Source organism: Physeter macrocephalus, unplaced genomic scaffold, assembly GCF_002837175.3.
Source record: "Physeter macrocephalus isolate SW-GA unplaced genomic scaffold, ASM283717v5 random_337, whole genome shotgun sequence".
Taxonomy (NCBI): domain Eukaryota; kingdom Metazoa; phylum Chordata; class Mammalia; order Artiodactyla; family Physeteridae; genus Physeter; species Physeter macrocephalus.
In genome coordinates this window covers 12,037-39,717 of record NW_021145592.1, presented here as the reverse complement: position 1 = coordinate 39,717, position 27,681 = coordinate 12,037, and the positions used below count along the sequence as shown (strand labels likewise).

At 57.6% G+C, this 27,681-nt stretch overlaps 2 protein-coding genes across 2 annotated transcripts; one reads left to right on the top strand and one right to left on the bottom strand.

Moving 5' to 3' along the window:
- The first annotated feature begins 733 nt into the window (after positions 1-733).
- LZTS2 (leucine zipper tumor suppressor 2) lies at positions 734-8,059 on the top strand. The gene is made up of 5 exons (XM_007101567.4): positions 734-847; positions 3,348-3,797; positions 4,431-5,078; positions 5,639-5,890; positions 6,707-8,059. The coding sequence occupies exons 2-5, from the start codon at positions 3,390-3,392 to the stop codon at positions 7,388-7,390; spliced, it is 1,992 nt and encodes a 663-aa protein (XP_007101629.1). The 5' UTR covers positions 734-847; positions 3,348-3,389; the 3' UTR covers positions 7,391-8,059.
- On the bottom strand, positions 8,053-26,309 carry PDZD7 (PDZ domain containing 7). The gene is given in 18 exon segments (XM_055082825.1): positions 8,053-9,051; positions 9,470-9,570; positions 9,883-10,470; positions 11,364-11,435; positions 11,587-11,678; positions 11,804-11,895; positions 14,930-15,105; positions 15,716-15,766; positions 16,078-16,091; positions 16,093-16,168; positions 17,358-17,555; positions 18,052-18,459; positions 18,847-18,907; positions 20,117-20,264; positions 20,500-20,676; positions 21,195-21,369; positions 21,685-21,825; positions 26,022-26,309. Coding segments are annotated over 18 exon segments (3,009 nt in total). The 5' UTR covers positions 26,245-26,309; the 3' UTR covers positions 8,053-8,835.
- Between the last annotated feature and the right edge of the window lie 1,372 nt (positions 26,310-27,681).

Here is a 27,681-nt window from a genome sequence, read left to right as displayed (position 1 = left end):
GCTGCCTCTCGAGCAATGACCTCTCTCTTAGCAAATGACTCGGAGGGAAGGTTGGGGAGCACAGAGCCGCGCTCGGGGAAGGCCTGGGCTCTCGGGGGAGAGGGCACAGTGCTGGGGAGTCGGGTAGGGACCCCCCCAAGGTTGGGGGTGACTGGGCGTGTTCTCCGAATAGGCCGCTAGGTGGCGCCGCCTCCGCAAATCCAAGCGTGCCTCCTCCAACCCGCTGCGGGTGGGCCAAGCACCCACCAAACCTCGGCCCCCGACTTGTGCTGGGGCGCAGGGCCCAGAGTGGGGGGCAGCTGACCCTCGGCCTCCCTCTCTGGACTCGAAGCCGGAGAGTGTGTCGGGGGGAGGGGCGGGGTTGGCATCGACCAGAGGAGCGGAGGGGGAAGGGCGGCCGCCGCGGCGCCTGGCCCTTTGTGCTCGAACAATGATCAGCAGCCGCTGGCCTCGGGGCTCGGGTAGGAGTACTGGGTGACCCGCCGCCGCCTAGTCCTCAGCCGACCGAGCCTCCAGACACACAGCCACCGCTCCTCAGAGGGAGGGAACCTGAGTCCCGCTGCGTAGCCCCTACGTGCGTGCGCCTCGCCGGACACGCGTGACACGGGGTGCCTACGCTTATCCGCGCCCCGGGGGCGGGGCCTCCCCTCGGACCCTCCCCCGCGCTGCACCGCCCACTTGGGCCGGGCGGGGCCTGGGCCGGGCCGGGCCGGGCCGGGGGCTACCCGGAGGCGGGGCCGGGCCGGACCGGGCAGCTCCGGGTAGCGGCGCGCGGGCTGGAGCCGGGCGGCGCGCCTGTGGAGCGCTGGGGGCGGCCCGGGGCTGAGCATGGAGCAACGCGGTGGAGGTGAGGGGGGGGCCGGGGCTGGGAGGCGACCTGGGGGTGACCCCAACTTATGCACGGCCGAGGTCCCGTGGGGAGGCGGCATTCCACAGCTGCCCCCACTTTATGGAAGCTGCGGGGGTCGGAGGGCGGGATGGATTCCGGAGGGTGGATTGGGGGCTCCCGGCTTCCGGTCTCGGAATGGGAACTCGTGATCCCAGACTTGATCCCGCTGGATGGTCCTTGGAGTTTGGTGAGGGGCAGACTTTCCCGAACTCTTCTGCCCCCAAAACAGGTCTGTGGGAGCTCGGACCTAGGCCAGACCTCCCTCGGACCCCGGCTGGACCCAGCCCTCAGCAGTCCCCACTGGGCGGGGGGAGTGTGTGCTGTGCCGGAGCGGTTTCTCAAGGATGTTGGGGAGAGCTAGGGGTCCCTTTCCTACAGCCACAAACGCACTTTTCAAAATGGAGCCTCCACTTGCCCCTCCTTCTCTCTCGGGCTCCAAGAGCAGGAGCCGGGCTGGCTGGGCCTGGCTCTCCAGACGCCTGGCGCTGGCTCCCTGGGTGTCTGGCTCTCAGGGCCCAGCTCAGTGTCTCTTCTGGGTTTAGGGGCTCCTGGCTCCGTGGGGCGCAGGGACCCCGGCTCACTGGGTCTGCCTGACCCTGGGGCCTCTCTCAGTCTTTGTCTCTTGTCTTCTGGGTCCCTGTCTGAATCTCTCTGTCTCCTCCCCTCAGTTTCCACTTTCTCTGTGCTCACAGAAGTGGGGAAATGGAGACAGAGATGCCAGCCCCCATGGCCCCCTAAGAAGCCCCTTCCCCACTGTTTCCTCCAGGCCCTGGAGTGGTCTGGGAGAGGGCAGAGGAGGGGGTGTTCCATTGGCTCTGCTCAGGGCTGGCACTTGTGGGGTGGACTCAGCCCCTGCCCCTGCTCCGTGGACACCAGTCACCCCCACCCCCAGCTCCCAGCTCCTCCTTCCTCAGCCTGGACACCTCCCCGGTTCTCCAGATCTTCTGACCTGAGGGGGGAAGGGGGGGGGGTCGGACTTAACGGAACACACGCAAGAATGAAAGAGAGCAGATCAAGCAAAGATTCACGTGTCTCTCCTCTCCCCACAATCCAGTGAGTGACAAAAACCAGGCTCCCACTCACCCTGTTGGCCCTGCGTGCCACCCAGGCTCTCACCCTCTCTCTCACATGCTCCCATGCACACACGGTGCTCTATACACACTTGTGCACCCTCATTTCCTACTCACACACTTGTGTAAGATACATAAACTCATGTATATATGAATGGACATCTAACCAAACGTATTCTCTCACATAGTCACAGTCATACACCACAAATTCACTTATGTATGCATTTGTAACTTTCACATACCTTCTGAGAGAGACACCCTATTTACACACACACTTTTGTAAGATATGCACATGAGTTCACATATATATGCATGTATATCTGACTGTACTAATGCATCTATCCAAACATATATACTCACACATTCATCCATGATGTTTTCAAACATAGTGCTCAGATTCATGCTCTTGTGCAGTTTCAACACACACAAATAAGTAAGATGCATACACTCCTACTCCTACGCAATTCTCTGTCCACTTCTTGGCTCCCGTTCTGCATGATGACTTCAGCAGATGCCTGAGTCCTGGTCTTCAGCCTCAGGACTGGGGAGGGAGTTCCGGGTGGAGACTTGCTGTCCCCTTCCAGGAAGGAGCAGAGCCTGGGGAGGTGGAGCCCTCTTCCCTGGGCTCCAGGGAAATGAGATCTTGGAGCAGCTGCCAGAGGTGATGGTAGAGCTTCTATCCTCATCCCCTTGGGGTTACTCTGGGGAATGTCCAAAGCTAGAAGGTTTCATAGGGGTTGGCAGTGGGTCTGCGTAGGCTTCTCTAGGCCTGACTGATTGGGTGTGGTGAGGCTAGTTGTCATGGAAACAGGCATGAGCCTGCATCCACCTCTTGGAAGCAGGAGACCCCAGAGGGTACCTGTGGGCCCCCTAAGAGCTCTGAGTTCTTGTTTGACCAGCTCCACCCTTGCCGCCTGTCTGTCTGGGAGAAACTGAGGCCCAGCTGGGAGAGGCTGGGCACTGCCTGGCCTTAGCTCTTTGTTTCCTAATTACCATCTGAGTTGCTGACTGCACCCCTGAGGTTGCCCAGACTGCCTCTAATGAGGCCACCTGTCCCAGGGGACCAAGGACTGGTGCTGGGAGCTGGTAGAGGGCTCCCTCCCTAACTTGAGTCCTGGCCTCTGTGGGGCCCCATTCCTTCATCATCCCTGCTTGGTAGATTCAGTCCTCAGCCCTGTTCAGACCAGAATTGGGCAGTGGCCTGGGGCCCAGGGATAATTGAGGTTCTTGCCAAGACTCGGAGGGGATGCCTTGGGGGGAGGGTATCAGTGCTTATTACTGATGTCAGGGGGCTCTTTGACCTGGGACAAAGGACCAGGAGGGACTCGAGACCTTATATAGGGAGGGAGCTCAAGATGGAAAGACTGACACCACTGCCCTGCTCACAGGTTTCCCTGGAGGCCCTTGGCCAGGCCTGAGCCTCTGCTGCCATGGCCATTGTGCAGACGCTGCCAGTGCCACTGGAGCCCGCTCCTGAGGCCGCCACTGCCCCACAAGCTGCAGCCATGGGCAGCGTGAGCAGCCTCATCTCAGGCCGGCCCTGCCCTGGGGGGCCGGCTCCTCCCCGCCATCACGGTCCCCCTGGGCCCACCTTCTTCCGCCAGCAGGATGGGCTGCTGCAGGGTGGCTATGAGGCACAGGAGCCGCTGTGCCCAGCTGTGCCCCCCAGGAAGACTGTCCCTGGCACCAACTTTACCTACGTCAATGAAGACTTCCGGACAGAGTCACCCCCCAGCCCAAGCAGTGACATCGAAGATGCCCGAGAGCAGCGGGCACGCAATGCCCATCTCCGCGGTCCCCCACCAAAGCTCATCCCTGTCTCCGGAAAGCTGGAGAAGGTGAGGACCAGCCCTTCCTTTGGGGCCTGGGTGGAATCAGGGGTCCCCTGGAGAAGCTGAAATTAGGAGACCTATTTAGAGGAAGGAGTGTGGGCTCCAGATTCACCAGACCTGGGTTCTCATCCCAACTCTGCCTCATTCTGGTTGTATGACCTCAGAGAAGTCATTTAACCTTTCTGAGTCTCAGTTCCTATATCTGTAAAATGGAGGTAATAGGTCAACTCTTATAGGATTGTTGGGAGAATTACATTTAATAATGTGTGTAAAGTGTTTAGCCTAGTGCCTGGCACGTAATATGTACTCGATAAATGTTAGCTGCTTAGAAATACTGTTTTATACTTAAAACAATGTGTTTGAATTTGAGCAAGGCCCGTAACTCTGCTGAGCCTCCATTTCCTCATCTGTGTATGAGACAGTGATAATATTTTGCTTGTATGGCTGTTGTAATGATCTGAGAGGAACGTTTTAAATTGCTTGACATAAAGCTGACACTCAGGAGGCCCTCAGCCAGTGGTAGCAATTGTTATTAATATATGGGGATTGGGGACCCTGGATGGGAGGGCAGGGAGTATGATAAGGGCTTTGAAAGATTGGGCGGCCTCATGCCCATTGTCAAGTGGCACCTCATTTCAGAACATGGAGAAAATTGTGATCCGCCCAACAGCCTTCAAGCCAGTGCTGCCCAAACCTCGAGGGGCACCATCCCTACCTAGCTTCCTGGGTCCTCGGGCCGCCGGACTGTCAGGGAGCCAAGGCAGCCTAACGCAGCTGTTTGGGGGCCCTGCCTCCTCCTCCTCCTCCTCCTCCTCTTCGGCTGCCGACAAACCCCTGACACTGAGTGGATGGGCCAGCAGCTGTCCATCGGGGACTCTATCCGACTCCGGCCGAAACTCACTGTCCAGCTTGCCCACTTACAGCACCGGGGGTGCAGAGCCAGCCACCAACTCCCCAGGCGGGCACCTGCCTTCCCACGGCCCTGGGCGGGGGGCACTGCCTGGGCCAGCCCGAGGGGTCCCCACTGGGCCCTCCCACTCAGACAGCGGCCGATCTTCCTCCAGCAAGAGCACAGGCTCCCTGGGGGGCCGCATGGCCGGGGGACTCTTGGGCAGCGGTCCCCGGGCCTCCCCTGACAGCAGCTCTTGTGGGGAACGCTCCCCGCCACCCCCTCCACCCCCTCCACCCCCTTCGGACGAGGCCCTGCTGCATTGTGTTCTGGAAGGAAAGCTCCGAGACCGGGAGGCAGAGCTGCAGCAGCTGCGGGACAGTCTGGACGAGAGCGAGGTGACCATGTGCCGGGTGTGGTCAGTGGCAGTGACGGGGGTGGTATGGCAGGACATCCACAGGTGCTGGGAATACAAGAAGCATTTCTGTCTGTGCTGAGGGGCAGGTGTCAGGCTGTTGCACTGTGACCCCATCCCCACCCCAGCTGTCTGGTTTACACTGTAGAGTGGTTGACACAGCATCACCATTTACTGTCCTTCAGACTTGAGCAGGTTACTTAGTTGTACTGAGCCTCAGTTTCCTCATCGATAAATGGGGATATTCCTGGCCTCAGGGTTATCATGAAGATTAAGTAGGGTGAAGGGTGTAAAGTGCTTAGACTAATGCCTGGCACCTGGGAAGTGCTACATAAGTGCTTGCTATTATTGTTGTTGTTGTGTCGCTTTTCATAAAAGTAGTTGCTACTGTTGGTATTGTAATTATTGTAATTATCGAATGGAATCTACCTTCCCTGAGCCCAGGACGGGGGCCAGGGCAGTCGGTGATTGGGGAGCTGGGGGTGGCCAGGGCTTGAGGTTTGGGGGAGCCACCAGGACCCAGGCCTGCCCTCTCGCCCATAGGTGTACGAGGAACGGCAGCGGCACTGGCAGCGCGAGGCCCTGCGAGAGGACGGCGCGGCCCAGGCGCAGCGGGCACAGCGGGCCCAACAGCTGCTGCAGCTTCAGGTGTTCCAGCTGCAGCAGGAGAAGCGGCAGCTGCAGGATGACTTTGCGCAGCTGCTGCAGGAACGTGAGCAGCTGGAGCGGCGCTGCGCCACCTTCGAGCGGGAGCAGCGGGAGCTCGGGCCACGGCTGGAGGAGACCAAGTGGGAGGTGGGCCAGACGCGGATGGGCAGGGAGCAGGGCCTCTGGCAGGGGGATGCGGGTGGGGAGTGGGTAAGCCTTGAAAGGAGGGGCCCAGCCACACCCCCTCACCTGCCACCCCCAGAGGGCTTCCCCTTCCTCACCTTTGTGAGATGAGGCTCCCCCTTTGACCTCCCTTTCTGGGTGCGGGTCTTCTTGGGCCTCCACATTTGGTCTCCTCATTGGTCTGGTCTAAGTGCTCACGTAGCCAGTAACGTTCCCATCCACTGCCTTCCCGCCATAATAAGAATGAGAATGTAGTGCTTGCTGCTCAACAGGCACTATTCTAAGCATGTAATGTAGAGTGTGTTCTCTAATCCTCGTAACAACCCTGTGAAGTGGGTGCTGTTAATATCTTCATTTTATAGGTGAGGAAAGTGAGACCCAGAAAGGCTAGAGCCAGAGATCACACCTAGTCAGTGGCTGAGCTGAGATCTGAACCCAGGCAGTCTGGCTCCAGTGTCTCTGCTTTTCACCAGGATACTGTAGTGCCTCTCAACAGGAAATGTGGGCACTGCCCTCAGTTGCTTCCACTCCTACCAAACCCGCCACCACCCAGTCCCCAGGGCGCTACTGCTTCGTAATGGTTTAAAGACCCCAGCTTTGAAAGCAAAAGATCTGGGTCTGTATTCCACCGTAGCCAATTAATAGCTGTCTCATTATACCCATCTGTAAAATGGGTATAATGATCAAACCACCTCTCCCCAAATGCCCAGCATGATGTCAGGGCCTGACACCCTGGGAGAACACTTCTCATCATCCTTTCTGACTATCTCCCACCCCTAGGTGTGCCAGAAGTCAGGCGAGATCTCCCTCCTGAAGCAGCAATTGAAGGAATCTCAGGCAGAGCTGGTGCAGAAGGGCAGCGAGCTGGTGGCCCTGCGAGTGGCGCTGCGGGAGGCCCGGGCGGCGCTGCGGGTCAGTGAGGGCCGGGCGCGGGGCCTCCAGGAGGCGGCCCGAACACGGGAACTGGAGCTGGAGGCCTGTTCCCAGGAGCTGCAGCGGCACCGCCAGGAGGCTGAGCGGCTGCGGGAGAAAGCTGGGCAGTTGGACACCGAGGCGGCCGGACTCCGGGAACCCCCTGTGCCTCCTGCCACTGCTGACCCATTCCTCCTGGCAGAGAGTGATGAGGCCAAGGCACAGCGGGCAGCAGCCGGGGTTGGAGGCAGCCTGCGGGCCCAGGTGGAGCGGCTCCGGGCGGAGCTACAGCGGGAGCGGCGGCGAGGCGAGGAGCAGCGGGACAGCTTCGAGGAGGAGCGGCTGGCCTGGCAGGCGGAGAAGGAGCAGGTGATCCGCTACCAGAAGCAGCTGCAGCACAACTACATCCAGATGTACCGACGCAACCGGCAGCTGGAGCAGGAGCTGCAGCAGCTCAGCCTGGAGCTGGAGGCCCGGGAACTCGCGGACCTGGGCCTGGCGGAGCCAGCTCCCTGCATCTGCCTGGAGGAGATCACTGCCACCGAAATCTAGGGCCTTGGCATCCAGCGCTGCAGGGAGGTCTACTGAATGCAGATGGTAGCCTCAGATCCACTGAGGGCCCCGAAGTCTGAGGGCCCCAGGGCCACTTGTCCTCTGTGATCCAGGCCTCTGGGCCTCTGTCAAGGACTCGGGGCTGCCCTATGACTTGGCTGAGCAAGATCAGACTCCTTGAAGGTCCCTGTGTTCACTGTCACCCAGAGGCTCCTACTCACTCAACGTATTTGACTCACCAACTACTGCCATTGCCACTCTGCCAATGCCGTTCACCCCCAGCGCTCCAGCCCACCCGGCCAGGGGGCTGGGAGGAGGAAGGGGCTCCCTCATCGCCACATTCTCCCCATTACACAGCCAGAGCGAGCCAAATAGCTCCAGATGTGCCTGCCCCCACCCTGCCCATGTTGGGGGACAGGGCTGGCCCCAGGTTCCAGCTCTGCAGCCTCTCTCCTGGGGTAAGGGGGCTATAGTCAGACCAAAGGAAGAACTCAGAAATGTCTTGTTTATTTGTATTTGTGACCAAGTGGCCCCTCCCCACACCCAGGTTTATGGCCTTGTTTTCACTTGTATATTTTTCACATTGTAAATTTCTTGTACAAACCCAAAGAAAAAAATTAAAAAAATTTTTTTTGTTTTTAGAAAAAGATGAGTGTGCTAGATAAAGATTACGGGAACTTGTTTGACCCCCATGCCCTCTTTATTTGCTGGCTATTCCCCTGCCCCTCATGGAGGTCTTCGGGGGAGAAAGGGTGATGGGGGAGGGACAAATACAGCAGAAAATCTGAGGTTCTAGTGGACCACAACATGAAATGGGCTCTTGGGGTTTGAGAAACTAGAAAAGACTCCCATCCTGTCCCTTGCACAGAACACTGCTTGGGGCTGGGGGCTGGATGCAGTGACCCCCCCTTGAGGGCCCTATCTGAGAGTGCCTGTCCCTCACTGGGGGAATCATGAGAAAGGGCACACCAATCCTAAGCTCCAGACCTTGGGTTTCCCAACCCCCTTCCTGTCTTGGGAGGTTGGGGGTAGTGAGCTGGTGACAGAGCTGCCCTGTAGCACCTTGTCCTTGACACCAAGTTTATCTGGAATGAGCAGAGCCTTAGTGACAAGTGGGGAGGGAGAATGTGGGGGGAGAGGATCTGAGCCACCAGTGTGGAGCTTTGGGAGTAGGCAAGGCAAGCAGGAGGGGGAGGTTCTTGAGGCCTGAAGAGGTTAGTAGGTGAGGTCCAGGGGATGGCAGGAGGATTCTCTGGGGTCAGTGGGAAGAGTTACGGGATAGCCAGGGAGAGTCTGGGATTCGTATCAGGAGGCTGGAAGACTGGAGAGGGCACTGGGCTGGGGGTCAGCTGGAGAAGCCCTGGCATCAGCGGGAGGGGTCTGGGTATGGGTGGGAAGGGCATTAATGGGAGGTTGTGGGAGGTAGCTGGAGTACCATCAGGGGGTCAGCGGGCAGGGGAATGGTCACCAGGAAGCCACTGTTCAGTGAGGGCTGATGAATCAGAGGGTAAGGGCAGTGGGTCGGGCCTGGGGACCCTGACCACAAGCTCCATGGGCTCCCGAGCCTTGTTTCGATAAGCCCGGCGGATGGTGTCTACTGCCCGCTGGTGGGTCACCTGCTCCAGGCTCTCTCCATCCACGGCCACAAGCTCAAAGCCAGCCTGGGATGGGGGTGGGAGAATCACAGACCTCCCTCCTCAGGTCAACCCCACACCACCACCCAACCTCTCACCTCCACCAGCTAGGACACTCCCCATCTGGGCTCTGGGCAGAGGCGCTGGACAATGGGACTTTTGTGTCCAGAGCCGGTTGGGGGCAGGGTGGGGTGCAGACAATTGCCTTTTGTCCCTTGGGGCTAGCGGTGTAACAGGATGGGCCACCCTCAGGCGCAGGCTGGCATGAGGGGACAGATTTTTCCCTAGGTCTGCTCATCCTTCAGGCCTAACCCCGCTGCTCCCAAGCCTCCTCCCATGACCTGGTCTAAACATGTCTGGCTGGAAGATGAGCATGTACCAGCCCCACCCTCTGCCAGAATTCAGCTCTGGGCCTAGGGAGTGGGCCTGGGTGCCCTTCACCCACCTGAAGGGCCCCACTGAGGAAGGCGGCGCCCCCGGGGAAGATCTTTTCTATCTTCACCATGGGCTGCACCTTGGACTCAATGCCCCCAGAAATGCTGATGCCTAGTGAGACGAAGAAACACTGGGTTACCGTGCAGCCACACCCCTAAAGCCCAGAGCTCCCAGGAGAACCCAGGACCCATCCCCAAATAGCCCCCAACTTCTCCCAAACCCCCAGATTCTATTACTACTCAATCCTCAGCTCACTCTAGACCCCAAACCTCCCAAATATGGACCCTCCCAACTATATCCTAATACCCCGATTCTTTCCCTAGTCCCAGGTCCCCTAGTTATACCCCAAAACCAAGCCCACCAACCTCACCCACACCCAAGAGCCCCCGCCCCCCCAGCAGGCGCCGTCCCGCCTGGACTCACCCAAGGACTGCTTCATCTTGGATAGCGTGACGGTCCTCAGCTCCCCACTGGGGACCTTCATGGCTGCCTCCTCGGCTGTCCCACCAGTTCCGTTCTCAGAGGGCCCTTGACTGCCCCCTGCCTTGGCCACCTGCCCATCCGTAGGTCGTGGCAGAGGAGGCCTGGCCTTCCGAGGCTTGTGGTAGCGCCCGCTGGCTGTGCTGGGAGTGGGGATAGGTGCCGGGGATGGGGAACGCCTGCGTCCGGGGGACTTGCCTCTGCCCCGGCTGCGGCTGCGGCTCTGGCCCGGGCCCTGGCTCCGGCTCTGCCGAGGGCCCTCTAGGGTCAAGGGTTCTGTCAGCAGCCAGTTAGGCCTCGGGGGCCGGGGAGCCACGGGGGGTGGCTGGGGAGGGGGTGTGCAGGCGCTTCTGCGTGAGATGAAGGCATCTACTGGCACATCCTGGAGAGGGGGGATCCCTTTATGAGGGTGGCGGGAGGCAGAGGCACCCAGGGAGACCTGGAGGCCCCCCAGATGCTCCCGCAGCTCCCCATCATCTTCCTCCTCTGAGAAGCCATTCACAGGAAGTAGGTAGAAGCCTCCACGACTGTCTGGGGAAGAGGGCCAAGGTCAGGCCGCCTTCTCCTCAACAGCCCAGACCACCTTGCCAGACCCCAGTCCTTGCCTTTGTTGGTGTAGGGAAACCCAGGCCTGGGTTTGCTCAGGCCCTGTGGCAGCGTGCCCGGGTTCTATTGTAATAGTATTTTAAAACTTTCTATTGTAATAGTTACAGTTTTATTTAAGTAACTATTACAATAGAAAGTAAAAATATGACTCCCACACCAAGCTGGTAATTTCTCAGAGGTTATTGCATAGAATGAGATGATTTAAAAAGTGAGTGGGTTTAAAACCAATTATTAAGGGGCTTCCCTGGTGGCGCAGTGGTTAAGAATCCGCCTGCCAGTGCAGGGGACACGGGTTCAAGCCCTGGTCCAGGAAGATCCCACGTGCCACAGAGCAACTAAGCCCGTGCGCCACAACTACTGAGCCTGCACTCTGGAGCCCGTGAGCCACAGCTACTGAGCCCGTGAGCCACCAACTACTGTAGCCCGCGAGCCACCAACTACTGAAGCCCGTGCACCTAGAGCCCGTGCTCCGCAACAAGAGAAGCCACGACGATGAGAAGCTCGCGCACCACAATGAAGAGCAGCCCCCACTCACCGCAACTAAAGAAAGCCCGCGTGCAGCAAACAAGACCCAACACAGCAAAAATAAAATTAATTAATTAATTTAAAATTTTTTTAAAAATTATTAAGTAAGTAGTACAGATGGTGAGTGGACATGATGAAAATGGTTCTGGCAGACGAGGGGTTTCCTTCAGGGAAACACACGTACCTCTGAAGCCACGACAGCCCACATGGGGACAAGGATGGAAGGTTCACTCTCCCTCCCCCAGCCCCCCTAAGGGTGTGCCCCCTCCCCGGGCTCTGGGACTCTGACTGACCAGGCACAGGAGTGATGAGGTGACGCTTGGGCGGTGTGTCCTGCCGGGCTGGTCGCAAGGCAGGAGGCCAAACTGGTTGGAGAGGAGAGCAGGTCAGGAACAAGGCTCCCTGATGGGCCCAGCTGAAAGGGCCCAGGCAGTCTCTGCCCCTCTCCACTGGGAGGCCACGCCCCCAGCCCCACCTGCAGCTCGGGATCCACAGTCCTGCCCCCTGGCTGCTGACCTGCCTGGCTCTTGAGGGCCTCAAAAGCCTCCAGCTCCACAGGCATCACCATGCTGTCGAAGCGACCCAGATCTGTGGGGGCCACCACACCCCTGGGGGAGGGCAAGGGATGACGGGTGGTCAGGGCTCAGTTCTGGAGGTGCCTGGAGGGACTTCAGCCCTGGAGAGGTTAGGGGAGATATCGGGGATCCCCTTCCTGCCTCCAAGCCCTCCCCACCTGATGTCCCTCAGCAGCAGCAGCTTCGCAGGCCTGTCCAGAATGGCCAGCAGGGGCCTCACCAGGTCCTCCACGCCGCCCTCATGCACGTACTGCAGAGAGAGGCACCACAGGTCAGACAGCAGCAGGGACTTCCAGAGCCGGGTGAGGGGCCATGCCTGGGCATGGAGGGACCCCACGTTTAGGAGAGGTTCTCCCCACCCCCGGGCTGTCTTATCTTGGTGACTGGGTGGAAGCCTGTAATAATAATGACAGAGCTGTAACGGCAATAACAATAACAGCTTTGGGCCTTTTTCTAGGCCTCGTACACATGGTCTCTCATTTAGCAACCACTCTGAGAGAGACGTCAGTTATTCCCATTTCACAGATGAGGGAACTGAGTCTCAGAGAGAAGGACTTTGCCCCAGGCCACACAGATGAGGAAGTGTGAAGAGGGACTGGAACCTGAGAGCTCTGGCTCTTGCCTGCTGTGGTACCGGAAAAGGATATGTAGGGCGTGGACTCTCCTCCCCACCCCACCTCCCGGGCTGAAGGAAGGAATTTGAGCCAAAGTCTAGGCTGTGCGCCTGGCTGTCCCAGCTTGTGTCTGCACAGACCTACAAATTAGGCTTTGTTCAAGGCTGGAATGGGGACTCTGGGGAAGGGGTGGCCCTACAGAAAGCCTCTCCAGTCAGTACCCAGGGTGGTGGAGGCCTTTCTGCCTGGCACTGCCCAGATGCCACCAGCCACACCCCACCGACGCAGACAAACTGGCAAACTGTATACTGGGAGCCACCCGACTTGGACAGCGCACTGCCCCCTAGTGCCGTGAGGGACACACATACTGATTCCGGGACACACAGAGCATCCCGGGCGCGCACAGACACAGGGAAACAGCACACCCTGGTGGCCAGAGTGAGACATTCATAAATATCAGGAAATTCAACTGTGTGTGTGGCCCTAAACCACACACAAAATTAGAGGGACCCACACTTACAAATATGGACAATACACCCCCTTTTGTCTGGAGAGAGATACACGTAATTGCAAAGAACCAGTCACATCTGTGCACACACTTCAAGTCCACAAACCTGTGTTCAGCATCCACTAAGTGCCAGCTCCTGTACTGGGCAGTGGGGACACAACGACAGAGAGCCACATGCTCCAGTAAATTACAGACCACTGGCGATGGGGCAGAGGGAGTCTCAGAGGAGGGTGGGAAGATCAAAGGAGGCTGCATGGAGGAGATGGCCTTTACACTGACTCTTAAGGATAAATGCAGGGAAACAGCATGATAGCTGGCAGGAAAGGGTAGTGTGGAACAATGGGTAGATAGAGGTTGAACTGGAACATGGGGTACATGGAGGGCCTCCATATAGGCTGTACAGTTTGTGACTACAGTGTGAGTAGTACCCCTAGAGTTGTGCAATTAGTAGGCCGTATAAACCAGTGTTATATGTTATACCAGGGGGAGAGGATGTGATGTGGTGACCATGGGAAAGCAGAGGTTAGTGAATTGGGGAATCAAATCAGGGAGGGCCTTGAATACGAGGATAAGGAACTTGTACTCTATGCTGCCAAAGATATGAGGCTGCAAGGGGGCTTGGGGAGTGTAAAGTGATCAGAGAGGTGGTTTATAATACCTGGTCTGGCGGCTGTGGGGAGATGGCTCAGAGGGGGAGAGAGAAGGGAGGCTTGGGGTTCGGGAACCACACATCCAAGTCACTAAGGGAGCTTTACTAATCATTCCAGCCAGGACTCCACACCGAGGGTCTGATCTCTTGGTGTGGGTGGGGCTTGGGTCAGGCTTGGGTGGTAGGCATTGCTCCCTAGGTGCTCTGGGGCACAGAGAGAGGCCCTCCTGGCCTGGGCAGGGTGGGAGGAGCAGAGGGGTGGGGGAACAGGAGCCTACCAAAGAAACTGACACAGAGCTCCACCTAGTGGCCAGAACCTAGAGTTGCAGGCTCACAAAGGCTTGGTACACACAGCCCTACTTGGCGCTCAGAGCTGAGCGTGACACTCAACTGAGTTTAGCCCAGAGGCCTTTAGCTGCCCCCCAGATGCACACCCATATGTAGCTCTGCTGTAAACCAAGCATTGGCAAAAGGATGCATGAATTAGTGTGCCTCAGTCTCCAGGTGACATACACACAGATACACCCGTACAGTTAAGTCAACAACACAAACTCAGGTACCCCAGAGATTAACAAATGCACATGTCACACAGACATAACACAGCCCCACCCTGACCAATTTCCTGAAACTCCTCAGCTTGCCCTGGTATACAGGATCACGCATGCACTGATGCAGATCGAGCACAAGGAACCCATCACAGGAAACCTGCAGGTTCTTGAGACAGCGGGATAGGAGAGGGCCTTCCAATCCTCCTGGAGGGAGTGGCCTGTGCCTCCTGCAGCCTCCGCAACACCCAGGCTACAAAGACTCCCTCAGATCTACCCTCTACCCCACCGTGGGGCCCTCTGCTTCTGTCTGAAGTTGAATGAGACAGAGAAAAACAGTGCAGGTGTTGGGGGAGGCTTGGGGTATGTTGGGAGGACAAAAGATTACTGACTTGGGTAACAGGGGAGGGGGCTTGGCATGAGGCCAGGCCTGTTGGCTGACCCAGGAGTGGAAGGAGGCATGAGGGTTGGGGAAGCCTGGGTTTAGAAGAGAACAGAGAACAGAGCAGGGATTCAGGTCCCAAACTCATCACCTGTCTGGCTCCTTCTTTCCTCAGCTTAAATATCACCTCCTCAGGGAGGCCCTCCCAGACCACGCCATCTAGTTTGTGCCTCTTAGGTTATTTTCTCATGTTCTTTTTCTTCACAGTACTTCACATGATTTGTCACTATGGGTGCTTAGGTTTTAGTTACTGTCTATCTTCCCTTCCTGGCTGTGAGCTCAGCATGTGTGTGTGTGTGTGTGTGTGTGTGTGTGTGTGTGTGTGTGTGTGTGTGTGTGTGTGTGTGTGTGTGTGTCCATGTTTCTGTGTGCACTCACGAGTTACAGGGGTAACTTCTGCTTTTACTTACCACTGGCCTCACAGTGTCAAGCCCAGATACTGGTCAATAGATAGTGGCCTGAATGAATGAAGGGCTGGGAGACTGGGTGACCATGTACTAGGGCTGGGGACGGGCTGGAGGCTCACCCGGGAACAGTGGCGGGTGACAGCCAGCACCTCGTCGTCAGTCAGCAGCCGCCGGGCCAGGTCCTGAATCAGGGGCCTTCGGCTCTCCCAGGCCTGCACCCTCTCATCCACGTTGGGCAGCTGGCTGGAGGGGCTCCTGGACCTGGCAGAGAGCAGAGTCCGGCCCCTCTCCCGGTCTGCAGGGCAAGAGCAAAAGGGTATGATGAAGGAGCCAGGAGCCATCAGAAGAGGAGGCAGGGGGGCTCCCCTCAGTGGGGTCAGACCCCAGAACAGACTGGCTAAGGGGCCCATGGACCCCCGATGGAATCCCAGCCTAGCCCAGATGCTCCCCACCATGGTCTCCCACACAATCTGCTCATCATTGGAGCTCCAATCCAGGCCCTTCAGCCCCCAACACCGACCCCTATCCCAGGCTGTTCCTTAGTGGAGTCCTAGCCCAGTGCCCCCTGGGCCCCCTGAACATGCACTGTCATACTCATCTGTCCCCATTGGAGTTTTAGCAAGGTTACCTCCCTCATCTCTCCAAAAATCTGTCTTTGGGGAGACCCAACTCAAGCTCCCATTCCTCAAAAATGCACGCCAATATCTGTCTGCAACCCTATCTTTCTTAGAAAGTATAGTCCAATTCTTTCAGCTGCCCCCCAATGTGCACCTTCCTATCTGTCTGATGCCCCATGCTTGACCCCAGCTGAATTTAGCCCAAAGCCCCTAAGCTACTACCCCCAATATGCACCCCATCTGCAGGTCTACTGTAAACCAGGCTTGGTAGAGGGATGCATGCATTACCACGTCTCAGCCTCCAGGTGACAAACTTCTGCACGGACCCCACTCCCCCTGCTATGAAGAAGAAAGAGGCTCAGTCGCAGCCCTGGTCCCCAATCTGAAAATGGGGTTTGGGGGCTCAGGACTGGCTGGATCACTGGCTGGAATGGAGCGTTCAAGGCTGGAAGGTGGTAGGACCGGGAAGCAAGAGGCCAGGCTATTGAGGAGGGTCTTGAAGGCCATGCTCAGGCCAGGGATTCATTCACACGTAATGGGGAGTCAGTGAAGGCTTTGGATCAAGAGAGGGTCCAGTCTGCACCCTGCTCATGGAGGTTCATTTGGAAGCAAATGAATGGAGGGAAGAACCCCAAGGGCAAATCACCTACCTTCAAGGGACAGAGAAAAAGAGGAGCCTTTGAAGGAGAGGAGTGGCCAGAGAAGTCGGAGGAGAACCAGGAGAGAGCAGAGCCCTGGGGGCTTTGGAAAAAGAGATGGGTTTAGGGAGGGGGCTGGCCTGCCCTGATTTGAAGGGGTTGTCTCTCCCATGAGACTGTCACCTTGAGACCCCAAGGAGGGGCAGGGCCCAGACCCTCATCCCCTGGTTGTTTTTGCCTACCCAACATCTACTTTCCCTTCTGGAAACAGCACCCTGATTTTACTTGGGGACCACCCCCCCACCCCATTCTCAGTCCCTGTACTCCAGGGTGGACACATGACCCAGGCTGGCCAATGAAAGCACCCTCTCTCTCTCCCAGGTGACAAGTGATGTGTTGGGCACGTGATCCCAGCTGGGTCAATGAGAGCCTGGGACTTCAGCTGGAACTATTTAAGGAGAAGCTCTTTCCCCTGGGTTGCTAAGCGACAGTAGCCTTCTTACCTCCAAGTGGCAAAGCCAGCAAGATAATGAAGCCAACCCAGGGGAAAGAGGAACCAAAAGATGAAGGGGGCAGATGTCTGAGGAGACTGTTTAAATGTTTAGACCCAGCTTACACCAGTAGCTGAGCCAAGAAGTGCTTTTTAAAGCTAGCTTGAGTTGAGTTTCTGTTACAGGCAACCCTGATAGTCTCAACTCATCCATTTTTGGTCCAGTTTCTGAATCTCACCAGAGAGATGAGACACCCTCTGTAAGGGTCCTTAGGAAGCCCCTGACATGAGTGAAGCCTGTCTAGGCCTTCCTGCCTGGCCCTTGATCTACAAATGTCCTTGCTCAAGATGGTTCTAGAACTGGGTAAAGCCTGTGGAGCTCTGGCCGGGGACGGGGGGGGGGAGGCGTGAAGCCAAATGCTCTAGGAAAGGAGTGCCCTGCCTCCCCTCAGTGCCAAGAGCACGGGGATCTGACCCAAGGCTTTCTCGTCTATGCTGTGACTCTCATCAGTTTTCCCTTCTGTAAAATGGGAAGATGAGGCAGTATAACAGGACCACCATATTTTCTGAGCACCTTCTGTGTGTCAGACCATGTGCTAAGTGATTAACATACACTAATTCACTTATTCCTCATTATTCCCAAAGAAATAGGTATTATTACTCTCATTTTACTCATGACGCTCGCAAGGTGAAGTGGTGGCTCACAACTAGGACGAAGCAGTGTGGGATTTAAGCTCAGACCTGCTGGATGCCGGAGTGGACTTTTCCTCTGTCCTGCTTGGCTGACCTGCCCAGTACTTACCTTTCTCCAGGTCCGGGTGGGGGCGGGGCTTGGCCGTGCTCCCACTGTCCAGCGTCCAGGCCTCTCTGCGCCCGTCCCCTGCCAGCCGCCCCTGCCGCCCTCCCTTGAAGAAGAGGTTCATCAGGGTCTTGGAGCGCTGCAGGGCCCCCTTCTCCCCAGGGGACCCCGACTTCTCCTTCCTCCGCTGTTTCTTCTCCTCTGCAGACACGAGGGAGCACCCGGGGGGCTGGAGGGGTGGGCAGAAGGGAAGGACGAGGGGCAGGGGTGTGGGGAGGGGCAGAGAAAAGGGAGAGTAGGGGGCAGACGGGATCTGCAGCCATGTGGGGAGGTGGGGATGAGCACGGGGCTGGGGTTCCTCTTCCAGCTTTCTACCCCTCCCCCACCCACAGCTACAGCTATGTGAGGAGTGTGTGCCTGTGTCTGTCTGTAGACAGGGCTGGGGACTCCAGGATGGAGGGGCTGGGTTAGGGCTGGTTTGGGGCCCAGAGCTGACAAGCTGGGGCTGGGGCTGAGGGTAGGTTTGGGGTCCAGGACTAGTTAGAAATGGAGCCCAGAGCAGGGTCTGAGTGTATTCTGCCGCTGGCGCTGGGGCAAAGCCTGGCGCAAAGGAAGCTTTGGGGCCCAGGGCAGGGTGCGGGACAGGTTTTGGAGCAGGGGCTTTGGAGAGAGAAGCAGCCACCCATCCCCCACATACCCCACAAGGTCAGGTGGCTCTGGGAGCGGGTGATGGGGGGCCGGGGTCGGCTGAGGGCCAGGAGCAGAGCAGTTTTGGGGGACTCAGAGAGCGCAGAGTCAAGGCGGGGGGCAGGCGGGGGGCCGTCGGAGCGGATGGCCGTGTCCCTGAGGATGACTGTGGGCCGCACGCTACACCAGGTCTCCACGTGGCCCCCCGCATCTGGCTCCGTCTGCATGGCCGTGTCTGCCCGCCCCCGGCCTGGGCTCCAGCTGCCTGGATCCTCAGGCCCCAGGCAGACATCCATGCGGTCCGAGGGCAGGGAGCTCCAGCCATCGGCCGAGCTGTAGGGGGCACTGGAGGCGAATGAGGAGGCGCTGGAGCTGCTCTCCGAGGCGGGGGACAGCTGCTGCAGCACCCCGTTGCTCACTGCGGGCAGTGGGGAGGGCAGGGGCGTCTCAGCGATCTGGCCGGGTGGCTTTGGGGCCCTGCCGGGGCTGCAGGCCACCCATGGGCTTGGCGGCAGCAAGGTTGTAAGCATGGGGTCTAGGGAACCAGCTGCTCAGCCGTCCTGCCACTGACTGGTTGAGAGATCTTAAGCAAGTCACTTCTTCTTCAACCACCCCCTGCAACTCCAGACCCCAGGAGAGCCTGTAAAGGAACCGCAGCTTCTCGGAGAAGAGCTCAGAAACGGCTCTGGGCATGTGAAAGTCCTGAGGAGATTTCGGTGCCCCTGCCCACTTATTCTTCAGAGATTTCAGCCCCAATTTAGGGCCTCAGCCCCTTCCTTCCAACCTTGGAGGCTTGGCTACTTACATCGGTCCAGCCAACAGTATTCAGAAACCATCTCCTTGTAGGCAGGGTACCGGCCGGTCTCCTGGGGAGGGCATATGGTGGGCACAGGAGGGCACAGGGGAGTGGGTGAGAAGGGAGGGTAAGAATGGAGGAGCAATGGGACAGGAGTCAACTTTTCAACCTGGTTACTCTCCTCCGAGCTCATCATGTTCTAGCCACACCAGCCACTTTGTTTCTGAACGCGCCAAGTTCCTCTATACTTTAGGGCCTTTGCACTTGCTGTCCCTTCTGCCTGGATTCTCTTCCTTCAGCTCGTCTTATGGCCAGCTCTTCAGGTGTCACCTCCTCAGAGCTGAAAGGTCCTGACCCCCCTGGCTAAAAGAGCCTTCCCAAATTACCCCATCCCACCTCTCTGTTAATTTCCCTACAGCAGCTGTCACAGTCTGCATGCTCCTAGTTTGTCTGTTTCCCTCCAGTAGCAGAGACCTTGTCTATCTTGCTCACTGCTGTGACCCAGTACCTGGCATAGTGGCTGCCGTGTAGTAGGTACTGAAAAATGTTGAACGAATGAATGGGGGCAGAGTGGGAGACAGGAGGAGTGTTTGGGATAATCTGAGAGGAAGGAAAGGGAGAAACGGGATGTGGGAGAGGCGGGAAATAGAGGCGGTGGGGGGGGATGGCAGGGGAGGCACTGAATGGTGAGAGGGAAGAAGTCTCGCAAGGGAGAGGAAGGGGGCAGGGGCCAGGGTTGGGCGCTAGGGGAGAGTGAGACATCACCTCCTCCGGGAGCCAGGGTGAGAAGGACTTGATCCTTAGGCAAGTGTGAGAGCCACATGAATAATGAATCCAGGCACATCCCCTGAAATCCAATCTCTGGCTCCAGCCCAGACCTCCCTGCCCTGTGCCCTGAGGATGCCCACTCCCCAGGTCCTGCCCAAAGCCACAGCTACCGCCCCCTTTCTGGGCAGGACTCCTTTCTGGGTGGAGGCCCCTAGACCTCCACCACTCATACAAAGGGACACTGGCCTACACATCTCGTGGGGAGCTGGACAGAAACCAGGCCCTCCTACTGATCAACTGAGTAATTGACTGTGATTCCTGAGTTATGTCACCTCTCTGAGCCTCAGTTTCTTCTTCTGTGAAATAGGTATGAAGACAATGCCTGCCCTACCTCTCACGAGGCTGTGGAAAGTCATAAGTTGCACAGCGATGGGCAACATTAAGTGCTAGAGTGGTCTGGGAAGTCCCTCCTATAGTCTGGCCTCTCCCTGTCTCCCACAGTCCTGCCTACCTTGATGGTCAACATGATGTGTGTTTGGCCCTTCAGCACCTCCACGGCTTGGCTGTGGCTGATGTCGTCGAACCTGACACCATTGGCCGCCAGGACCTGGTCCCCCACCTTGATGCCATTCTCCTCGGCCAGTCCACCATGGTCCACTCTGGGGTCAGAAAGGAGGCATTCTGACAGGCCACCTGGCTGCTCTCCCTCACCCTATTCCAGACTCTTCACTTGGATACAGGGATACCCCAGTCAAACCCTTGACCCTCCTCCTGGTGACCCCCGACCCCCTCTCCAGAGCCCATCCCTGACCTAGGTCATTGGCCAGGACTCACTTGCTGACCCATCCCCAGGTTCCAGCCCAACCCCGTTCCATACCCTGCCCCAGCCCTCACTTGGACACATAGATGCCCAGGCCAAACTCCTTGCCCCCGCGGATGTTGAAGCCCAGGCAGAAGTCGTCAGAGGTTGTGTAGAGGTGGACGATGCGCCGTACGCCGTCCTCTGAGCCGCTGTCAGAGGGCGTTGGGCTGCACTTTTCCACCACCAGACGCCGATTGACCACATCCACCCTGGACGACAGCACGGGGCCCTCAGCCTGGGCCCTCATCCACCACCGGCCACCCCCTCACCTCCCAGCAGCCAAGACAATTGCATAGGAAAGGCAGGGCGGCCTTTGGGGGACTCCCAGACCTGAGATCTTCACTAGGACATAGATTTCATCAAGTCAGGGGAACCACGCAAATCTCTCTTTATTGAGCAGCTCTAACTGCCAGGCCCCATTGCAAATCCTCCCTGGGCCCCGAGGGAGAGGCCCTGTACTGTCCCCAGGCTCACAGCCGCAGCATGGAGGCGCAAGGCCACTGGGGTCTGAGACAGCAGAGTGTTGAGAGGAGGGCTTGGGGAAAGAAACGGCCTTTTCTCATTTCAAGGTCAGGCTGTCGGATCCCTGTGTTTCCAGTGCCAGGGGATGGGAAGAGCAGAAGCCATACTAGCCAGGCCCCCGGCTGAGCCCTGTGCCGTTGGCCTCTCCCTCCACGGCTTTGGGTGGTGGTGCTGGGGTGGGTAGGGTGGGACCGGGCCTGCTCACCATGTGGTCTTCTCCTTGGAGAACTTGATGCCTGGTACGCGGCCCATGCGCCTCACCATCATGTGCAGGCGGCTGCTGCCCGTCAGCACCTTCACAGCACTGCCCATCGTGGTGCTCTCCAGGCTCAGCCCATTCACCTCGGTGATCTTGTCACCCACGCACAGACCAGCCCGCTCTGCACCAGAGGAGGGGTGGCTGGCATGGGCCGCTTGGGAGAAGTCCCCCAGGACTTCCCCCAGGAGAGGCTGAGCCTCTCCCATCAGACTAGGCTCCCTGGGGTAAAACCTCTTTGATGAGATTGGGATCCCCAGGTAGGGTCTGAGTATCTGCCATCAGACAGGGACCTACCTGTTCATCAGCCCCTTCCATCTCCCCATTGGATCAGGCCCTCCAAAGCTGAGGACCCTCTCCTCTTATTCTTGACAACAGCATCTCCGCACCCCACCAAAGTGGGAGTCACGTCCGAAGCCAGGACCTGGGCCCCACTCACCTGCACTGCTCCCCTTCTCCACTTTGCTGACGAAGATGCCCAGGCCGTGCTCAGAGCCGCCCCGCACACTGAACCCCAGCCTCCCAGCTGGACTCTTCTCCACTCGAACTGCATGGATGATGTCACTTTCATCGCTGTTGGCTGTTGGCGTAGGGACACAGGCATGACTCCCCTGCCCATTCCGGGCACAGAGGGCCCCTGGCCTCCCCAGCTTGGGGCCTGCGAAGGCTGGGTTGCTGGGCACCAGCACCCAGGGCCCTAAATGAGGGGGTAGGTAGCTAATTTCTAAGTCCTCTCTGGGTGATTTTGAGACCATGGGCCAGGGAGGGAGTGGGAGCAGGCAGGACAGGACTCCATGCTAGAAGACACTGTTCTTTCCTCATAGTGCAGGGTGTGTGTGTGTGTGTGTGTGTGTGTGTGTGTGTGTGTGTGTGTGTGTGTGTATCTAATCCTTACTAAGCTACCCATGACCACAGGCCTGGGATAGGCCAAATTCTGAAAAATCCTGCCACTCTGAGAGTCAGATGGATGAGAAAGATGTTCAAGATTCCATTCTACGAGGCACAGTTGAGGGAGTCTGGGCTCTCCAGCTTGCAGCAGAAATGAGTATGGTAAGTCTATATTCAAAGAGTTGAAGAGCTCTTCTATAAAAGGCATTAGATGTTTTTGTCTGTGTAATCCATAAGGCAGAACCAAGCCCACGCAGTGGAGTTATATGGAGGAAGATTTAATAAGGGAAAACTTTCTAAAACCTTCAGTTGGCAGACAATGGAATGAATTTTCTGAGGAAAGGTAGTGAGTTTCCCATCACTGGAGGCATACAAGCTGATACCTAGTAAGTCCCTGTCTGGGATGTTGTGGAAGGATCCCTGAGGCCCCTTGTATCTCATAGACTCTGTGATCCTGGAGGTGAGGGCTCTAGGAGCTAACTGACTACATGAGGAAAGAAACTCAAACCACCATGCCTCAGTATGTGCCCAGAGCACAGAAGTGGTCCTCTCCATCAGTGATGGAGAAAGTCAGAGGAGGGGGTCCTTAGGGACTAGAGCTGTCAGGGAAGGTTTCTTGGAGGATGGGATTTGGATGGGTGGAGGGGAAGGAAAAGGCACTGATGAGGGGATGGAGTGAGCAAAGGCTCAGAGGTGGCCTTTTGGTTAGAGAAAAGTGAGGGGACTGGAGGGGTAAGTTGGGTCCCAGGTAGGAAGATCAGGGTTCTTCTTGGGGAAGGCTTACTCAGAGGTGTTTGAGAGGAAAAATATCACACACACACACACACACACACACACACACACACACACACACACACACACTTCTATTCGATCTAAGAGAAATCAGGTTACAGTACATGAGCAGGGCAGCTCAGGAAGTAATCCCCAAGGGCAGCCTGTAGGTGGGGACAGTGCAGGACAGAGGTGTGGGAGATGCTGGGGCTTCCTAGCTGATTCTATCTGCACAGGTCCCAGGACTTTCCCAGCCCAGACAAGGAGCCTTTTGCTCTCCCGCCCTCCAACCCTCTTTCTCCTCAGTCTCTCCCCAGGGGGCCTCCCTAGGGCCCTGGGCCAGGGGGATGTCAAATCTGGGGTTCTGAGCCTAGGAGCTTGGGGCCTCTGGGGAGGGAGGATCCTCTACCTCCACTGCCCTAGCCTGGGGCCACCAGGCATCCCTCCAGGCACTCGGCAGCCTCCTCACTATCTCCTCCACTCCTGCCTCCTTTAATCCATTCTCTACACAGTGGCCAGAGTCAACTTTCATACTAGATCATGCCTTTCCCCTGATTAAAAACCTCAGTGCCTACCCCTGCTTCTAGAAGGAGCTCCACATTCCTTCCATGCCCAATAATGCCCTCCCTGGGCTTTCCTCTGCCCACCTCTCTACACTCACCTCTGGCCACCCTCCCCAGCCTCATGACCTTTGGCCACAGTGACCACCTTCCTGTTCCTCTCACCGGCCAGTCCTTTCAGTGTGCCCTCTGCTCTGCCTGCGATGCTCTTGCCCAGACCTTCATAAAGCCACCTCCTATTTCCACTTCCTCCTGGCTCAGACACCACTTTCTCAGAGAAGCCTTCCTGGACAACCCTACCTAAGAAAGTCCCTTCCCCCTCCTCCCAGGTAGTCTCTGTTCGAATGGTTCTCAAAGTGAGCTCTCCAGACCAGTAGCATAGCAGCACCTGGAAAGTTATTAAAAATGTGAACTTGGGAGTTTTACCACAGACCCATTGAATCAGATTCTCTGGGTGTAGGGCCCAGTAACCTATCTTTTAACAAGCCTCCCAGGCAATTCTGATGTATTCTGAAGTTTGAGAACCACTGCTCTATCATATCATCTAAATTAGTACCTTCAAGATTCTTACCATCCTTTCTCATCATTTGCTTATTTGTATATTATTTATTCTTGCTCTCTTTTCACTGGACTGTAAGCTCAATAATGGTAGGGACTTAGTAATTCTTTCCACCAATGTATCCCCAGTATAGTGCACTGTGCTTGATATTTACTAAGTCTTTTTAATCAATGAAATAATAAGTGGAATAATGAATAAATGAATGAATTAGGAGAGTGAGGAGAAAGGGCTGGTTGGGATTAAAGATAATACCATTTCTCTGGGACCCACTGAGTTTGAGGAGTTGGTGGGAACTCCTGGGTGATATGAGTGGCAGTGTTCCCCTTCCCACTGTGTCTACCTTATCAGTTAACTTTAGGCCTCTGGAAAGTTCTAAATATTGATAATAACATGAGGGAGGGGCTCCTGGCTGTGGTGAGTTGGGAGATGTTTGTGCTCAGGCAGAGGGGATGATTCTGAGCTCACAGGCTCCCAACCCAGACAAGCCAGCTGGTTGGAGCAATGCCCCAGTCCTTCCATTGCTAGGGGATGCCGCTCTCCTGGCTGCACTAGGGCACTGGGGTGAGGCAGAGGGAGAGAGCACTCATGGAACTTCTGGAAGAGGATCTTTAGAGGGACAGTGGGCATAGGCCTTGCATCACAGTTGGGCATGGAGTACGTGGGCATGTGAGGGGGAGGTATGACGTAGTTCTTCCAATACGACGGGACTTGCAAAGGCCGTGCTACAGTACCTCCTCTCTCCCCCTCTGTGTTTCCTAGGTTATCTAGCGACTTCTGCTCCATGTCCAGAATGACATGCTACCCTGCTGCTCACCTGAAGTTGAGGCCGAGCTTGGTGGACGATGGGGGTGAGCGTGATGGGCCACTGGTGCAGGAAAGCCTGCTCCCTGAGCAACATGCTCCTCCCCTGCCCTGGTGCCCTGGGTAGGGGACAGAGGGGCCCAGCTGAGTCAGCGGGAAGGAGCAGGCTGAAAAGTCCAGTCTGGGATCCAGCCAGGGGAGCCCTGCTGGCTGAGAGAGAAGAGCGGAGCTGGAGATACTTATCTGGTCCCACCCACGGAAAGCCCAGGCCCAGGGGGCCCCACTCCCCTGTTGGTATTCAAGGTCCTGCCTTGGTCACTGGCTCTTTGTCGCCTCACACCTGTCACTGCAGCCAGGCTGTCTCCTAAGTGCCCACCCATCATATTCCATGCTTTCCATTTCAACCTTGTCTGTGATATCTCCGCCCCACCACCAGTTGCTGTCATTGCTCTGTCTCTAAGCCCTGCTACACTGGAAATTTCTGGAAGGTGAAGATTGAGCCTTATTTCTCTGTAGGTTCCCACAGGACCTAACGAGAGCTGGTATACAATAGGTGTGCAATGAAATGTTAAGCAACTACATAAGATTAGGTGTCCCCCTCCCTCAAGGCCCAGACCTGGGGCTCCCTCCCTATCCTCAACCCTCCTTTTCTCCCCACTCTTTGGAACATCTTTCACTTTACCTCTGTCTCCGTCCTCTGCACCTGAAGCCTTTAATTCTGTCTGTCCAGCTGGACATTGACTCGTCACAGCCCAGCACAGAGCTGGGCACACAATGAACTGGTTGATAAAGAATGTCCCTCTCTATCCTGCCCACCCCGCAAAGTCATACATGAATGGGTCTGGAGAAAGGAAGACCCATAGGAGTGAAGAGTCCATAGGAGTGAGGGGCCAATTTAATACTCTGCCTTGCTTCCTTGGGGGCTGGCATACCACACCCCCCTTCTCTACCTCCATGCCAGACCTCCCACCTCTGACCTCTCCACAATCCTGGAACACTAAAGGATCGGCTTAAAGGAGAAAAGGGTAGATGAGGAAGAGTCTATGGGTTACCAGAGGCCCTCTCTCCCTGCATCCCTACGATTCTCATTTCTTGAGTTCCCCCACCCAAACTGGCTCTACCCTCTCCGACCTAGTGCCTGCTGTCCCCTACCCCCCACCCGCAGTTCCTGGCCCGGTGGCTGGGCCCTGCTCCCACCTTCGATGGGGGAGTTGATGAGGATGACACGGCCCATGGGCGATGAGGCTCGGATTCCGCGGAGGGGCCCATTCAGCAGCCGCCGTTGCTTTCTCAGCAGGTATCTGGTTGCAGAGCCTGACTCGCTGCCCAGGTGGCCTCGGGAGGAGAGGGAGCTCAGAGAGCCAGAGCTTAGGTCTCTGAGGCCCACCGGGTTGAAGCCCACTGGGAAGCCATGCGCCATGGTGGCTAGATGGGGGTGGTGCCCTACAGGTCCAGAGGGAACCTGCTAGCCCTTGAGAGGAGGGCCCCACGTGCCCCAGGCTCCATGAGCCTTCTGTGCGGACTGGGATCTCAGGGACCTGGAGTCCCCGACCTCTGCTGCCTCTCAGGAGTGTGTGCTCCAGGCCTGCACAGGGAGAGCAGGGATTGGGGAAGGGGTGTGAATGCTGCCCCCGCTGCCCCCCAGAACTTCCACCCCACCCCCTGCTTGGAGCATCCTGCCTCCCATGCCTTAGGCCTCTCACCTCTCCCACCCCCTGGCCAGAGAACTGCCCAGTTCAGCCACCATTGTGGACTTCTGGAGCCATTTATACAACAAGGTGGGTGAGAACCTCTCTTTCACCCCTAGTTCCTGCTCTCAGCTGAGTCATCTACTCCGGTAGGTCCCCAGTCCTCAGCAGAGGTTGAGAGAGTGGAGATGGGATTATTGCCGGCCCTAGGGCTGCAAGCAGTGTGAGAGAAATTTGGGCCAGGACAGTTCGCTGAACCACCCCTCCTGCGTATGTGGGTAGGGGGCCAGCCCCAGGGACTCGGGCCTCGAGGGGCTCCAGAACCTGGGACAGCTGCAGCCAAGGGCCTCAGAGATCCCCAGGCCCCAGGCTGCGGTCCCCTCTGTCCCCTCTTCCCTCCCGTCCAAAGAGGGGCGTGAACCTCTCCCAGCCTTGGGGGAAGGACCTGCTGGCGAGAGCCCCCCAACATCCCGCGCAAAACCTGGGCCAAATCCCTCAGAGCAGCGCCGGGGCCCACAACGCAGCACCCTACCCCCGGCTCGGTCCTCCCGGCCCCCTTACCTGCTCGCGCGTGCTGCAGCCGCCAGCCTCGCCCGCCCGCGGGCGCGGGAGACAGCAGCAGCAGCAGGGGGATCCCCTCCCAAGCCCCGCCTAGGCTGAAGGACTCATAGGGCTGCCCAGCGCAGCCCCGGGCTCGCATTGGCTGGGAGGGCCGCCAATCACTCCCTCCAGCCACCTCCCTTGGGTGCCGCGGTCGGCTGTTTGTAATCTGGGCTGGGGCCTCTGGGTTCTACCCGCTCCGGTTCGAGTTCTGGTGCCCCACCCCGGGGCCCCCAACGCAGCACCCTACCCCCGGCCCGGCCCTCCCGGCCCCCTTACCTGCTCGCGCGTGCTGCAGCCGCCAGCCTCGCCCGCCCGCGGGCGCGGGAGACAGCAGCAGCAGCAGCAGGGGGATCCCCTCCCAAGCCCCGCCTAGGCTGAAGGACTCATAGGGCTGCCCAGCGCAGCCCCGGGCTCCCATTGGCTGGGAGGGCCGCCAATCACTCCCTCCAGCCACCTCCCTTGGGTGCCGCGGTCGGCTGTTTGTAATCTGGGCTGGGGCCTCTGGGTTCTACCCGCTCCGGTTCGAGTTCTGGTGCCCCACCCTGCACGGCGAACTTAGGCCTTGG